The sequence below is a fragment of the Erythrolamprus reginae genome, chromosome 9, assembly GCF_031021105.1.
Source record: "Erythrolamprus reginae isolate rEryReg1 chromosome 9, rEryReg1.hap1, whole genome shotgun sequence".
Classification (NCBI taxonomy): domain Eukaryota; kingdom Metazoa; phylum Chordata; class Lepidosauria; order Squamata; family Dipsadidae; genus Erythrolamprus; species Erythrolamprus reginae.
The window spans coordinates 26,348,896-26,364,701 of record NC_091958.1 but is presented as its reverse complement, the minus strand read 5'-3'; the positions used below and the strand labels follow the sequence as shown (position 1 = coordinate 26,364,701).

Here is a 15,806-nt window from a genome sequence, read left to right as displayed (position 1 = left end):
AGGATATCTGTACTTCAACTTGCTGGCTGGGGAATTCTGGGAGTTGAAGTCCAAATATCTTCAAGTTTTATTATTTATTTATTTATTTATTTATTTATTTTGTCCAATACACAATAATATACAATGAAGCTTATAGAGATATAGTAGAGGAGATATAGGAGATATAGGAGACTATAGGACAGGCCAAGGCAACCCCCAGGCGGCGGTCTCCTCTTCCCGGCCTGCCCCGGGCGGGGGTCGCGTCTGGGAGCCGGGGACGGGCGGGGAGGCGCTTGGGGCGGCCCCGGGGCGGGTCCCGGCCTCGGCCCCAGTCTGGGCGGTCCAGGCACGGCGGCCGAGGGGGTGAGGTCCAGAGGCGTGTGCAGACTCGGGAAGGAGCCGCGTCGGTGTGGTTCGTCTCCCTCGAGGCTGCGGCGGGCGCGGTGAGAAGCGGCGGGCGGGCGGGGGCGGGCAAAGTCCGGCTGTGGGAAGGCGGCCTCGCGACAATGCCCGGCGACAATGCCGCTGCTGAGCGGCCGGGTGCGGGCCTGTCCCGAGAGCTTCGCCGGCGGGGCTCTGAGGCGATGCCAGGCTCGAGGAGGCGGCTGGGATGGGGTGGGGGGTCTCCCGCCCGGCTGTTTGGCCTGGTGGTGGGGGGGGGCTTGGCTGGGCCTGCGGTGGGCCCCGTCCTGCCCTTCTGCTACCTGCAAGGTCCCTGCCTGCTGTAAAGGCCTGGCAGCTGATTGGGGGGGGGGGCAGTTTTATTTATTTATTGATTGATTTTCTCCATTACACACTGAGACTTATATTGGGTATACATATAGTAAATATATAATGAAAGTTTTAGAGGATATACTCATAGAAAAATATATCTAAGAAGAGGAGAGAAGAAATAGGAATAAAGTATATCATTGAAAGAATAGAAGAAATATAGGAAAGAAGAAAGGTATAGGGGATATAGGAGAGCAATAGGACAGGGGACAGAAGGCACTCTAGTGCAGTGTTTCCCAACCTTGGCAACTTGAAGATATCTGGACTTCAACTCCCAGAATTCCCCAGCCAGTCTATATATCGTCAAGTTGCCAAAGTTGGGAAACACTGCTCTAGTGCACTTATGCATGCCCCTTACTGACCTCTTAGGAATCTGGAGAGGTCAACCGTGGATAGTCTAAGGGTAAAGTGTTGGGGGTTTGGGGATGACACTATGGAGTCTGATAATGAGTTCCACACTTCGACAACTCGGTTACTGAAGTTGTATTTTTTACAGTCAAGTTTGGAGTGGTTAATATTAAGTTTAAATCTGTTGTGAGCTCTTGTGTTGTTGTGGTTGAAGCTGAAATAGTTGCCGACAGGCAGGGCGTTGCAGTATATGATTTTGTGGGCAATACTTAGATCATGTTTAAGGCGTCTTAGTTTTAAGCTTTCTAGACCCAGTATTGAAAGTCTAGTCTCGTAGGGTGTTCTGTTTCGAGTGGAGGAGTGAAGGGCTCTTCTGGTGAAGTATCTTTGGACATTTTCAAGGGTGTTAATGTCTGAGGTGCGATATGGGTTCCAAACAGATGAGCTGTAATCAAGGATGGGTCTGGCAAAAGTTTTGTAAGCTCTGGTGAGTAGTGTGAGATTGCCAGAGCAGAAGCTACGTAGGATTAGGTTTACAACTCTTGAAGCCTTCTTGGCTATGTTGTTACAGTGGGCTTTGGCACTTAAGTCTTTTGTTATTGTTATTTTATTGTTGTTATTTTGTTATTGGGGAGCAGCAGGCAGGATATCTGAGGGGGTGCAGAGGGCAGGCGGATGATGCCCATTTTTTCCCCTCAGAAGTGCTGTTGCTGCCCTTTAGGACACCACCACCACCCCTTTCCTCCCAAGGCATGTGGGCCTGGGTTCCTAAGCTCAGCCGGAGGGTCTCGGCCGCCTGGAGAAGATGACTCAGAGCCACGTGGGCATCAACAGGGACTATGGCGACTGGGAGTGGAGCGCAGACGCGGGTGAGCGGGCCCGGCTGCTCCAGAGCCCCAGCGCCGAGGAGCCCCGGCCCGCCACTACTTCCATGCTGGGCGCCGTCTTCATTGTCGTGAACGCCGCACTCGGCGCAGGCCTGCTCAACTTCCCGGCGGCCTTCCAGATGGCTGGCGGGGTGGCAGCTGGAATCGCTATGCAGTTGGTGAGGAGGGGTCCTTCTCGGGTGCTGCTGGCCCAGAGCGGGTGTTACGGGTTGGGCTCTTTGGGAGAGAGAGATGCCCTTGGGGACGGGGCTCTGGTTGGACCACCCCTGCCTTTGTCCTCTGTGGCTCAGCAACCATTGACCATGCGGGCTGCCCTCCAATGGCCAAACCTGGGGAGCAGAGCAAACCTCCTCTGGGACCGCCCCAAAGAGCAGATGCTGGCCCAGGGCCTTCCACTGCCTCCCATTGCCGGGCAGGGCTTATGGCCTGTTTGAGTGCTAAGCCAGGCTCCAGCACCAGAAGGGCAAGGGCCAGTTCCCTCCATGAACGCTCTTTGGGGTCTCAAACAGCTGTGCTCTGTGGGTTAGCAATAGCATTTAGATTTATATATCCCTTCCCAATGCTTTCCAGCCCTCCCTAAGCAGTTTACAGAGAGTCAGCCTCTTGCCCCCAACAATCTGGGTCCTCATTTGACCCACCTTGGAAGGACGGAAGGATGAGTCAATCTTGAGCCTACTGAGATTCGATCTGCCAAACTGCTGGCAGCCAGTGATCAGCAGTAGCAGCTTGTAGTACTACACTCTAACCATTGCACCACCGTGTTTGCCTGCCCCCCCCCCCCCCAATAGCAATAACACTTAGAGTTATATACCACTTCCCAGTGCTTGCCAGACCTCTCTAAGCGGATGACAGAGTCAGCAAAATTTCCCTCAACAATCTGGGTTCTCATTTTACCCCTCCGGAAGGATGGAAGGCTGAGTCAACCTTGAGCCTGCTGAGATTCACACTGCCAGCAGTCAGCAAGAAATAGCCTGAATGTTTCCAAATGTAAAATAATGCACTTGGGGAAAAGGAATCCTCAATTTGAGTATAGTATTGGCAGTTCTGTGTTAGCAAAAACTTCAGAAGGATTTAGGGATAGTGATTTCTGACAGTCTCAAAATGGGTGAGCAGTGTGGTCGGGCAGTAGGAAAAGCAAGTAGGATGCTTGGCTGCATAGCTAGAGATATAACAAGCAGGAAGAGGGAGATTGTGATCCCGCTGTATAGAGCGCTGGTGAGATCACATTTGGAATACAATACTGTGCTCAGTTTTGGAGACCTCACCTACAAATAAAACATGGATAAAAATTGAACGGGTCCAAAGATGGGCTACAAAAATGGTGAAAGGTCTTAAGCATAAAACATATCAGGAAAGACTTCATGAACTGAATCTGCATAGTCTGGAGGACAGAAGGGAAAGGGGGACATGATCAAAACATTTAAATATGTTAAAGAGTTAAATAAGGTTCCGGAGAGAAGTGTTTTTAATAGGAAAGTGAACACAAGAACAAGGGGGCACAATCTGAGGTCAGTTGAGGGAAAGATCAGAAGCAACGTGAGAAAATATTATTTTGCTGAAAGAGTAGTTGATGCTTGGAACAAACTTCCAGCAGATGTGGTTGGTAAATCCACAATAACTGAATTTAAACATGCCTGGGATAAACATATATCCATCCTAAGATAAAATACAGGAAATAGTATAAGGGCAGACTAGATGGACCACGAGGTCTTTTTTGCCGTCAATCTTCTATATTTCTATGTTTCTAAGTACTGCGTTCTAATCCCTGTGCCACTATGGCTGTGTGTTTGTGTGTCTTGCAATGGTGGTTCTGCCTGGGTGCCCCTGCCTCCCAGCTAACGCAGCCCTCATTTGCCTCCTTTGCAGGGCCTGCTGCTCTTCATTATTGGGGGACTGGTCATCCTGGCCTATTGCTCCCCAGGCCAGTAACGAACGCACCTACCAGGAAGTGGTGTGGGCTGTTTGTGGCCGGGTCCTGGGCGTGCTGTGTGAGGTGGCCATCGTGGTCTATACCTTTGGCACCTGCATTGCCTTCCTCATTATCATCGGGGATCAGCAGGACAAGAGTGAGTAGGGCAGAGGATGCCGTGGGGTGCCTTCCCGAGACTTCTCCCAGGCCCCATCTTGGCTGATGTCTTTTTTGGGGGGCAGCCCCACTTTGAACTTCCAGCAGGCCGACCCCCCATTTTTCACCCATCCCCCCTGAGGCCGGTGACCTCCTCCTCAGCACCTCTCATCCTCCACAAGGAGAATCTGTCCACAGGGTCTCCAAGGGAGCTTTGCCATCCTGCAGTCCCCCGGTGCTGGCACAAGCCCTTTTCTTGGCAGACTCATCCTGGTTTGGTGGATTGGGCCCGTGGGTGCCAACTGTCTCTTTCTGTGTTTCCGGAAGTCATTCCAGTGCTGATCAAGAGCTGTGCCGGAGAAGGGAGGAGCTGCTGGTTCACGGATCGCAAATGGACCATCAGCCTCACGGCCATTCTCTTCATCCTTCCACTGTCCATCCCCAAAGAAATTGGCTTCCAGAAATATGCCAGGTACCTGCTGGTTGGGGGGAGCAAGGGGGATGCTGCTGGTGTCCATGTCCCTCAAAGGGCCAACCCACACAGAGACACCTAGAGAAAGGAAAATGGGAGAGAAGGGGATAGAGGGAAAAAAGACAGATGAGAGAAAAAAAAAGATGAGAGGGAAAGAGATCATTTTTTAAAATGTATGAAATAAAGTATGTATGAAATGTTGATCACTACATCCATACATTTTTCTCTCTTTTAGCTGCTTGAGTGTGATCGGTACCTGGTACGTCACAGTTGTCGTCATTATAAAGTATTTTTGGCCTGATCAAGGGATCTCCCCGGAGGAAATCACAGCCAGGTAGGTGAATGCTGGCTGTGTCCAGAGAGGCAGAGACTGTTGAGGGCTGGGATAAAAATAAAGGCAGGACCTCCCCACCCCCATTTTCTGGCCCCCTCAGTCTCCATATTGCACAACAAAAGCAGAAGGAAAATGACTGTCAATTATAGTGCATTGTTGGGATTGGCCAGGAAACCCCCTTCGTTGCTCGGTTAGCAGCAGTGACCGGCTCTCCTCTTACCCGAGCTGCAGCTGCTATTCCGCCTGGAAAGGGGGCCTCCTCCCGTGGTCCGGGCCTGGGCAGATTGGCAGCGTTGTTTCATTCAGAGCAGAGGGGAACCTCAGTTTGGGAGGGGGGCTTGGCTGGGACACCCGCACTCCCCTTCTGGTGAGGCCCTTGTGATGGGGAGGGTCCAGCCGTAGCTAATGCAACTACTCTTCCTCCCTGCAGCCCTTCTTCTTGGGGTGTCTGTCTTCAACGCCATGCCCACCATCTGCTTTGGTTTCCAGGTAATGTTCAAGCAGCTCTGCTGTCTGTCCTGGGCTTTGCCAAGAGAGTCTTTGCCACCACAGGGCAGAAACCTTTTGTATCCTTGAGAACTCTGGATGGGGGAGCTTCATCCCTCTCAGTTACTGAGCTGGTCCCCTCCCAGCTCCTGCTGGTGGTTTGAAGGACCCCCCACCCTTCATAAGATACTTGCTGGGGGGGGGGGTGCGTTGCCTGCTACTCAGGGTCTTGAGGCACCTTTTAGCTCCACTGTGTGTTTCCTGTATCTCAAAGAAAGGCTGGCTGAAATGGGTTCTGGGTTGGTCAGTTGCACAGATAACTGGAGTGGCTTTTCCTTCGTCCTTCCAATTGGATTGGATTCTTTTTTCCTTCCCAAGATTGCAAATTGTTCTGTCCGGCCAGGTTAATTAGCAGTAATTAATCCCCAATGACCACTCGAAAGCAAATTATGACTCACTGTGTATACTTGTCTGTTTGCAAAGAAATGTGCTGAAAACAGCAATGAAATCATAGGAATGTCAGGCCCAAAGCTGCCCAAAGTTCCCTGTTATCAGCACAATTCAAAACAAGCGTCCACCATAAAGTAATAAATTCAAATCATTAGTTCTCGGCATTGACAAGTACTCAGAAATGCCTTCGAAAACCAAGATTTCAGGATTGCAGAAGGATTTAAGAGAGAGATTCTTTGGTAGCTAGTTCTCTCTCCATATAGGAACCAGGGGGCAGGTCAAGGGGGGCAATGCCTCTGCTATGTCAGATCTGATCCTGGCCCTTCTCTGGGCACACATCCACCCAGCCCAGCCCGTGTCAGGAAACAGCAGAGCCTTCCCTTGAGTAGCTCCCTCCGTCTTTGGTGCCTGAATTCTCCTGTCAAGCTCTCAGAGGACACGGCCTGTTTTGCTTCCCACGCGTGTCTGCCTGAGCTTGCCTAAAAGTCAGGGAGGAGCTCCAAGGTCAGCTTTCGGCTTCTAGGGTTTCCCTTGGTGGATCTGGAGGAAGAACAGCCCAAGCGACAGCATCGGGTCTCCCACTGAGAAAGTTCCCCAGCGACAGTGGAAAAGGCTGCCATGAAATGTGGAGGTTTCAAGGAGATTCACATTTGACGCTGGCAAGGAACAGCGGTCAGGCTACGTTAAAAAGGGGGGCGATGGCAGTTAAAATTATTCTCAGCTGCTGCCCCATCGTTTGGTGAAGGAGGATGTTTTTCCCACGAATCCTGGATTCCTAGTTGTGAATTTCGGTCAGGGGTCTCCAAACTGGGCAACGTTAAGACTTGTGGACTTCAACTCCCAGAATTCTCCAGCCAGCTGGGAGTTGTGAAGTCCACAAGTCTTAAAAGTTGCCAAGTTTGAAGACCTCTGATTTAGGTGTTGCAGTGGACATCTTCTTCAATTACCATAATTTCCGCCCAAATGGACAAAGGTGCAGAAGACTTCCGAGTTCTGGTTGGGGGCCTGGCCTCTGTTGCCCCAAAGCAGCTTTGCTGCCCCCCCTCCAGGACCACCCCTAAACCTTTCCCCTCCCCTTTTGCAGTGCCACGTCAGCAGTGTGCCCATCTTCAACAGCATGAAGTGCCCGCAGGTGCGGTCCTGGGGAGTCGTCGTGACCGCAGCCATGGTCATCGCCCTCTTTGTCTACATGGGCACAGGTAGGGAGCGGTTCCTCACCCCCAGCCGCTCGCTCTGTTCAGGGGCTTCTGGGTTGGCCAAGGCCCTGACGGACGCCGTTTTGTCTCCGCTAGGGGTCTGTGGCTTCCTGACCTTCGGGGAGAGCGTGCAGCAGGATGTGCTGCTCTCCTACCCCTCGGATGACATCCCAGTCGCCTTCGCTCGGGCCTTCATCATCCTCTCGGTCCTCACGTCTTACCCCATCTTACACTTCTGTGGCAGGTGAACAGGCCGGCCGGCCGGCTGGGGGTCAGGGGAAGGGGCATCTGCTGACCCTCCCGGGTTCCTCCTCCTAGAGCTGTCCTGGAAGGCCTCTGGTTGCGCTACAAAGGGGAAAGCGTGGATGAAGACGTGAGGCGGGAGAGATGCCGACGCCTCTTGCAGACCTTCTGCTGGTTCCTTCTCACCCTCCTCTTGGCCTTGTTCATTCCGGACATCGGCAGAGTCATCTCGGTCATCGGGGGCCTGGCCGCCTGCTTTATCTTTGTCTTCCCAGGTAGGGCAAAGGTCTCCTGGCGGGTGGGAGGAAGGTGGGCCCTCTTTGGGTCTTCTCCGTCCCAGGGCTTGCATGGCCTGCTGGTCCAGGTCAACTGAAGTCTGGCCTTGAAAGGCACTCATGGCTGCCCTGGAGAGCCACCTCAGGTTCCCTGGAGCAGAAGGCGAGGCCAGGGAGGGGCCGGAAGAGGACAGGCAGGTGTTTTCTGATGCTCTGGGGACAGGATGGGAATCCCCGTCTTGCCTTGGGTGGCTGCGTGGCAGCTGCCCAGGACAGACCAGTACTGGTATGGGCCACTCTGCGCGCCAGTAGTCAAAACGGCAATGCACATGTAGCTCCGACCGGCAGGTGGGCTCGTTCATCCCAGCGAGATTTGCTTCTGCGCGTGCACAGAAAGCAAAATCTCACGAGAGGACCTGCACGCTGGTCACCTGGAGCTACGCGCACATCGCACCAGTAGGGACGGAATCAGGAATCCTCCCCTGGGGCTGCCCTGAAGGGAGTGGACGCCTGCCTGCCTAAGGGACTCACCCTGGGCAGCAGGAAGTCATGGAGCACGAATGGAAAAATGCTCCTCAGCTCGTTCTCCCAGGGATGGAGTGGACTCGGTCTCTGGGGCCATTGCAAGACTGTTGATAGGCTGCTCTGTTTTTTTCCCTTGCCAGGCCTCTGTCTGATCCACACCAAGCTTTCTGAAGTTCAGGGAGTTGGAGGAGTGAGGTGAGAGGTGCTTGGCTTTGACCCATCGTCCCCTCCCTGCTTTCCTCCTTGCTGGCCTGACTCTGTTTTTGTCTCCTCACCTTAGCTGGTGGATGGTGGTCGGCTATGGGATATTCATGGTGGTCCTTGGTGCTTTCATCTTTGGACAGACAACGGCTAATGCCATCTCCATGGATCTCAGGAAGTGATCCACCTACTCTGTTTCATTGGATCTAGACGGTCCCCTGTGGACTTTTAAGTAGCCAAATTGGAACCCATTTGAGGGACACCTCGGCATTGAGAAAACACAAGTCTCTCCTTTTGTTTTTCTGGTCAGCTCCCTTCTCTGGCTTCCAGTTGCCGTGGAGAGGAGGGCTGCTGGCCGTCACCTCTTGCCCTTCCCTCCCCTCTCAACCCCCCCCCCCAAAGTTCCTGTGGACTTCAGCAGCTGAGGACGACAAGCTCAGCAAGGAGCTCTGTTTGGACCAAGGATGGAATAAAGTGAATGTATTTGATTGTAATTGTTGTGATACCAAATATGGGAAGGAAGGGTGGCTTGCAAGTCAGCCTGTGAGCAATTTTGGTGGGGAAATGGATCCTTCCTCACGTTAAGCTGCTTTTGCTTTTTGTATCTGAAACTGAATCCGGCAAAACAGGAGGTGGGGAAGAGAGAGAGAAAACCTTGATTGAAATGCATATTTTTTTCTAGCCAGAGATTTGGAATTTATTTGGATTCACAGATTCATAACCTTTTCCCCCTTCCCCTGACTCCGTTTCTATCCAGAATGTTTCTGCTTTGAGTAAAAGGTTGTGTGTGGCTTGGGGGGGGGGGGGCAGGGTACTCCTCTCCTCATTTGCTTCTGCAGCTGAAGCCTCTGAGCAGGGACCCCAGTTAGTGACAGATCCCATAGGCCTGGCTCTTCGACAGAAATCATTTGTTCCTGCAGGAGAAAAAGATAACTTGTGCTATCAAGGCTGGTGCAAACCGGTCCAAAGTTTATTGCACCCCCTTTTATGGCCTGGATGTTGGTAACCTGGAGCTTTGCCCAAATTACATTTCTGGGATTTTTCAGCTTGAATGGGCATGGTATAGCTTTATGGGGAGTGGAAACAAGGGGTCTGTCCCCAAGTCCAGCACCTTGTGCCGCTCTGCTCAATCACACACACAACTCTTAGTGATTTTGTTAATATTCCCCAGCAATTCCATTCACCCAAACCCAGGACCCTGCCAATTAAGTCCAACCACGAGCAGACTGGCATTAGTCTACAGAGCAATAGCCAAATAGTCTACAGAGCACTTGAAAGTTTCTCAAGCAAAGTAACTCCACCAGGCCAACCTAAAACGACACACAAGTTTGTTTGTTTATTTAATTCGACTTCTATGCCACCCAATCTCAAAGGACTCAGGGCGGCTTACAATAAACAATATAAATACAATACAATAAAAAAGATGAATATAAAATCTATAATAATAAAACCCTCATTTAAAAACCCATGAAAGTCACAACAACATGCATACATATCATTCATACGATTTGGCCATGATGGTTGTTGGTTTATGGCCCCCAGGCCTGCCAGCAAAACCAGGTCTTCGTGGCCTTATGGAAGGCCAGTAGGGTGGAAGCAGTATGGACAAGGACATGGAGGAGGCCCACTGTCCTCTTATAGGTCTCTGGGAGGTATGTGGCAAAAGATGGTCCTGTAAGTAGTCTGTCCCTGAGCTTTGTACAGTTCACAAGCCAGGAAAAAAGTCCAGAGTTTTCAAGGCACAATTCAACCCCAAACACTGTTAATCCACAGCGAGGTAGGAACTGGGACCAGAAAAAGCACAGGAAACATTCCCAGCAACACCTCCATCCGCCCGAGGAGATAAATAGCCCTTTTCTGGTGCAGCCCGCACTGTATTCCAAAGGCATCGACATCACCACAATTGAGCCCAAAATTTCAGTCCTTGAGGGAGACGTTCATTAAGTGAACTTTGCCATTTTATTATCTTGCCACCATTGTTAGGTGAATCACTGCAGTTGCTAAATTAGTAACCTAATTGTTAAATTAATCTGGCTTCCCCACTGATTGTCAGAAGACTGTAAAAGGGGAACACGTGACCCCAGGATTCTGCGACCATCATAAATGTGACTCACCAAGCATGTGAATTGCGATCATATGACCCTAGGGATTCTGCAATTGTGTAAAAAGCGTGTCCCATTTTAGGTTGTGGCAAACAAAGCAGGATAAGGACCAGATCCAGAAAAGCAGGCAGCTAACCTGACCTCGTGGTAGCAGACAAGGCTCCGCGGGTCCTTGACTTCCTCGGAGGGGCTTGTATGAGAAAAAGGGAGGCCTCCCCGGAGGGCGGTTTGGGGGGGGAGAACGGAGGGGTTCTGGGTTTCCTTATGACGGGTTTAGGGGCTGGTACAGAGAGATTAACGGAGTCAGAAGGCTGCGGAAGAGGCCGGTCCGAGGGCCGCCTCTCGCTCCGCCTTCCCCCAAAGCGGCTTCAGGAGGGTTGGCCTCCCGCTCCCGCCGCCTCCGGGGGCTGATGGGGGAAGAGGAGAACCCGGTCCGCGGCCCTTGTGGAGTTTTCATTCAGACTCGCGAAAAGGCGAGGCCGGAAAAGAGGCCCCGCAAGACCCGCCGCTCTGCAGCAACTTCCTTGGGACCGGATGGGACTCTTCCGGAAAGACCCTCAGCCCCAGCCTCGGCGGGACCCAACAGGAGAAATAAAGCCCTGAAACGTAGACTTGGGGAAAGCCTCGGACCACGGCGGGCCGCCACGGGGGCGCCGCGAGGTACGCGCCTTAAAGGGACATTCCACGGGCAGCTCCATCGCGGAACCCAACCACGGGGGCTCAGTTTCCTCCCAACCCAGCGAAACGCACGGTGCTTTCTGCTTCCCTTCTCTCATCAATCCTTCACTTCCGGAGGAGCGGGCCGATGCTCACGGAAAAAATACTGCGCCGGCGCCGGGAGATGACGTCTTCTGGCTTCGCCCGGAAGCCTCATAGGGAGATCGCCTACGCCGGAAGTAGGCCGCATCGCAGCCGGGCCTTCCATTATCGGTCCCCGGCCTGCAGTCACCATGGTGGGCTCGCTTGGTGGGGGCGTCGGCGGCGGTTTGGAGAACGCCAATCCCCTGGTCTACCGGCGGCAGAGCGAGCGGCTCGTCACAGCGCGCGAGCAGGATGAAGGGCTGCCCGACGCCATCGACGACCGCGAGATCTTCGATATCCTTTGGCCGGGAGGGGAGAGACGGGAGGGACGGCGGTTGTGGGGGTGGGCCCCCCGTCGCGTCCAGCCTTCCTTGACGGCGCACATCTCATCCGCGGCATCCACGACCCCGAGCACCCGCTGACCCTGGAGGAGCTGAACGTGGTGGAGCAGCTGCGCGTGCAGGTGCGGTGGCCGAGCGCATGAGGGGCCTGCGGCTGCACACACACCGGCGCCGCCTCTGAGCTCCCTGTGCCCCCCTCGCAGGTCAGCGACCCGGAGAGCGCCGTCTCGGTGGAGTTCACGCCCACCATCCCGCACTGCAGCATGGCCACCCTCATCGGCCTCTCCATCAAAGTGAAGCTGATTCGGTCCCTCCCGGAGAGGTTCAAGGTGAGAGCGGCGGGAAGGGGGCATTGGGGGTTCTGTTCTCCCCAACCCCAGAGATTTTGCCTTCTGGGTCCCTCTGGCGGGGCTCCTTTGGATAGCCAGCTGCTTGCTGAGAGTCCAAAAGGTCAGGTGTGCTGCCTGCCAGAGTTTGCCTACCTTGTGTTTGCTGCCGAACTCTAAATCAACGTTTTGAACTTAAGAGTTTAGTAAGAGATCAGATACTTTTTTCTCCGGCAGCTACCATGAGCCTCTCAGGATTGCTCTTTTTATTGGTAGACTAAGGCAGTTGAAGGGATCTGAAAGCTCAGTGCAGGATCTTCTGGTGATCTATGATCATCCAGCAAAAGAAGAAAACAGCATGTAGTAACTCAGTGATGGCAAACCTATGGTATGTGAGCCATTGCCCTAGCTCAGCTGCAACGTTCATGTATATGCTGGCCAGCTAATTTTTGGACCACACAGAGGTTTTGGGAGGGTGTTTTGGCTTCCAGAGAGCCTGGAAGGGGGGGCATTTTTACCCTCTTCCAGCTCCAGGGAAATCTTTAGAACCTGAAGAGGGCTGAGAAAAAAATGTGGTGCATTACTGTAGGCTGAGAAAAAAATGTGGTGCATTACTTTCTGGGTGACCATATTTTCTCTAGCCCTTTCTTCTGCCTCCCACCCCACCTCATCTAAGGAGAACTGAATGAAGTTGAGCTCTGGGTAGTAGATTACCTTAAAAAAATAAAAAATAAATTCCCCCTGAAAATTAAAACAAAGGGAGTTATTGCAATGAAAGGGTTGCTGCATCCCTTTCAGGGGGCTATGCAAACTGAGTGAGGGATTCTTTGGTGTTCTCTGGCCTTGGTTGTTTCTTGCAGACATTTCAAGACCCAAAGTTGGTATAATCATCACTCTGAGTAACTTGAACTGCTGTCTCCTTTTCAGGTGGATGTCCACATAACACCTGGGACACATGCTTCTGAGTATGCAGGTAATGTTTTTGCTTCATGTTCAGTACACATTTTGAAAAGGTTGTGTTGAGGGTGTTCAGTAACTCAGATGCAAAGTAGAAAAGGTGCTTCAGAAAGGATTCAGATGCTTTTACTGCCCATTTTTAAAAAGTCCCTTTTTTGCCTACAGCCACCCCCCCCCCCCCCCACACACACTCTGCTAACAGGGCAGATTCCTTTCCAAGAGAGGTTTCACATTATTGGTTCTTTAGAAATGCCCATTTAATTATCTTAAACACTTTAATATGAATCTGCTTTCATTTGTATCTTACCTTCATATTGTATCTTCTGTTTGTTTTTTGCAAAAATAAGTGTCATATTTGAGTCTCTGAGGCAAAATGCATGCATTTATACTGTTCATATGTTAATAAATATCAGTTGGTAAACATAATTTTGCTGGGTTTGGGGGGAAATGGGGAGCTCATAAACTGCGTGTTTGCCGGTTGTCTCTTAGCTGGGCAACAATCTAACTAAAACTATATCTGGACTGCTTTTCCACAGTAAACAAGCAACTTGCTGACAAAGAGAGGGTAGCGGCCGCCTTAGAGAACATGCACTTGCTCCAGGTGGTGAACCAGTGCTTGTCGGGACGATCTTAGTGTCTCTGTGTGTCTCTGAGAACATCTTCAAGGTCTGGTGGAGGCCGGCTTCTTGGTGAAAAAAGTTATTTTACTTGTCCTCTGTCTAAGTTGGAATAATACATGTAGTTCCTTAGCAAAGGGCCATTTAAATTTTTTCAAGAGTTGCCGATAAATGTGGTTCTGAGATATTCTATTTGAATAGAGGAAGGTGCTTGTAATAATCAACAGATGATTTATACCTTCCTAGTCAAATAGGTCTATTTCTGAAAACCTCCAGTGATAGAACCCCCAAAACCCCTAGAGACAAGCTATTCCATTAATTGTTCTCACTGTCAGTAAATTCCTCCTAGATTTGATCTCCCTTTAACAAGGTTCCACCTATTACTACTTGTCCTGCCTTCAGGTGCTTTGGAAAGCCCCTCTTCTCTGAGAGAGCCCCTCAAGTACCAGAGGACAGATATCATCTCCCCCTAATCATTATGTTTGATAGGTTAGACATGCGTATCTCCCTCAACTATTCATCATACAATCTAGCCTGTTACCAAATTAAAGGTTTAAAGTGGCTTGAATATGTTTCTTATTCACAAGGCTTGTTGTCAGCCTTTTGGGTCTGGCAGGCCAATCTAGAGTCTGCTAAACGCCCTGCTGTTGCCAGCCCTAAATGCTGGCGTGCCCAAATTTGTGGCCCAATAAATCTGAGCATGGAGCAGAAGTGGGGGGAAAGTGCTGAAAACTGCTCCTTAGCATTACGAATTCAGTCACCCTGTGGCCAAATTCACACAGCACTTTGTAAAACGCAGCCAGTATATAACATGCTCTGGCAAAGGAAATCTGGTGCAGCTTTGCACAATAGTCTGAATCTCACAATGTGCTAAAGCATCCACCATTCTTTCTTCTAGTCTTCTTCATCTGCACATCCAGCGCTCGCTTCAGCCTCCTTTGTCCTCAGGATCAGCTCCTTCCGCCTTCTCCTCTGTTCACTTGCTTCCCCAGAGGGTTCCAGTGGCTTCCTGTTGCTCTTTGCAGCATGCCTCCCTCCCCCTCCCTCTGGGGACCCCATTGTTCCTTCCTGGGGTCTGGAACAACTCAGCCTTTCATCTGCATTCTGTTCCAGCTCTACAAAATGTAAACTAACTGAAGAACCTGAAACAAAAGGTCAAGAGAAAAAAGCAAAAGGCCTAGAGGCAGGTATAGCTTACTTTGAGATTTCAACAACAAAATAAGAAACCTCAATTATAGGAAGAAGCTTGCAACCAAACTGAACACAGTACACAATAGCTGAACACAATTCACTTGTACACACAATTGAACACAATTAACCTAGCACAGAAAATAAACCTTTAGAGCAGGGGTCCCCAAACTTTTTACACAGGGGGCCAGTTCACTGTCCCTCAGACGGTTGGAGGGCCGGACTATTAAAAAAATGTGTGAACAAATCCCTATGCACACTGCACATACCTTATTTAAAGTAAAAAACAAAATGGGAACAAATACAATATTTAATATTTATTCTTCCTCTTTCTCTCTCCCTTTCTCTCTGTCCTTCTGTCTTTCTAGTTCTCTCTCTCTCTTTCTCTCTGTCCTCTCTCTCTCTCTCCCTTTCTTTCTCTTCTCTCTTTCTCTCGCTCACTCTCTTTGTATCTCTCCCTCTTTCCCTCTTTCCCTCTCCCTCTCTCTGTCTCCCCCTTTCTATCTCTCCTCTTCCTTTCTCTCTCTCTCTTTCTTACTCTCTCTTTCTCTCTCCCTTCTTTTTTCTCTCTCTCTCTTTCTCTCTCATACACCACGCCGGCAGCAGAGAAAGAGAGAGGTAGAGATCGGGCGCGTTACCGGATGATGGAGGCGGTGTGGGGCCAGACACTGGGTGCCGGGGACACGGGGGGAGGGCGAAGGGGTGGACCTGGCTGCTGTCTCTCAGCTGCAGAGCCAAACGGGGGCGGAGATCAACGGCGGAGTCCGGCGCTGGGGCCATGCGGGGCCGCTCATCCAGGGGGGCGTGGACCGGCAAGCCGCCCTCCGTTCTTTCTCTCTCATACACCATGCCAGCAACAGAGAGAGAAAGAGAGAGAGTGGAGGGCGGCTTGCCGGTCCACGCCAGCCTGGATGAGCGGCCCCGCATGGCCCCAGGGCCGGACTCCGCCGCTGATCTCCACCCCCGTTCGGCTCTGCAGCTGAGAGGCAGCAGCCACATGCACCCCTTCGCCCTCCTCCCGCGTCCCCGGCACCCAGCGTCTGGCCCCACACCGCCTCCACCACCCGGTAACGCGCCCAATCTCTACCTCTCTCTTTCTCTCTGCTGCCGGTGTGGTGCATGAGAGAGAAAGAGAGCGGAGGGCAGCTTGCCGGTCCATGCCCCCCTGGATGAGCGGCCCCGCATGGCCCCAGCGCCTGCCTCCACCCCCGTTCGGCTCTGCAGTTGAGAGGCGCGTCCACT

The 15,806-nt window shown here is 51.6% G+C and overlaps 2 protein-coding genes across 2 annotated transcripts; both read left to right on the top strand.

Moving 5' to 3' along the window:
• Nucleotides 1–291: 291 nt before the first annotated feature.
• On the top strand, nt 292–8,726 carry SLC38A7 (solute carrier family 38 member 7). Its single transcript, XM_070760623.1, is given in 13 exon segments — nt 292–422; nt 1,798–2,143; nt 3,852–3,902; nt 3,904–4,051; nt 4,378–4,522; nt 4,758–4,856; nt 5,287–5,299; nt 5,301–5,345; nt 6,877–6,991; nt 7,085–7,232; nt 7,307–7,506; nt 8,172–8,226; nt 8,312–8,726. Coding segments are annotated over 12 exon segments (1,362 nt in total). The 5' UTR covers nt 292–422; nt 1,798–1,903; the 3' UTR covers nt 8,415–8,726.
• Nucleotides 8,727–11,169: 2,443 nt separating this feature from the next.
• On the top strand, nt 11,170–13,944 carry CIAO2B (cytosolic iron-sulfur assembly component 2B). Its single transcript, XM_070760637.1, has 5 exons — nt 11,170–11,429; nt 11,519–11,598; nt 11,680–11,805; nt 12,730–12,775; nt 13,296–13,944. Exons 1-5 carry the CDS (start codon nt 11,285–11,287, stop codon nt 13,391–13,393), a joined length of 495 nt encoding a protein of 164 aa, XP_070616738.1. The 5' UTR covers nt 11,170–11,284; the 3' UTR covers nt 13,394–13,944.
• The last annotated feature ends 1,862 nt before the right edge of the window (nt 13,945–15,806 follow it).

Excerpts from the sequence above, each read along its gene's own strand:
- CIAO2B (XM_070760637.1), top strand. The coding sequence starts at position 11,285 with ATGGTGGGCTCGCTTGGTGGGGGCGTCGGCGGCGGTTTGGAGAACGCC. Across the intron at positions 11,599-11,679 it reads TGGAGCAGCTGCGCGTGCAG|GTCAGCGACCCGGAGAGCGC; the intron begins GTGCGGTGGCCG and ends CCCCCCTCGCAG. Across the intron at positions 11,806-12,729 it reads CCCTCCCGGAGAGGTTCAAG|GTGGATGTCCACATAACACC; the intron begins GTGAGAGCGGCG and ends TCTCCTTTTCAG.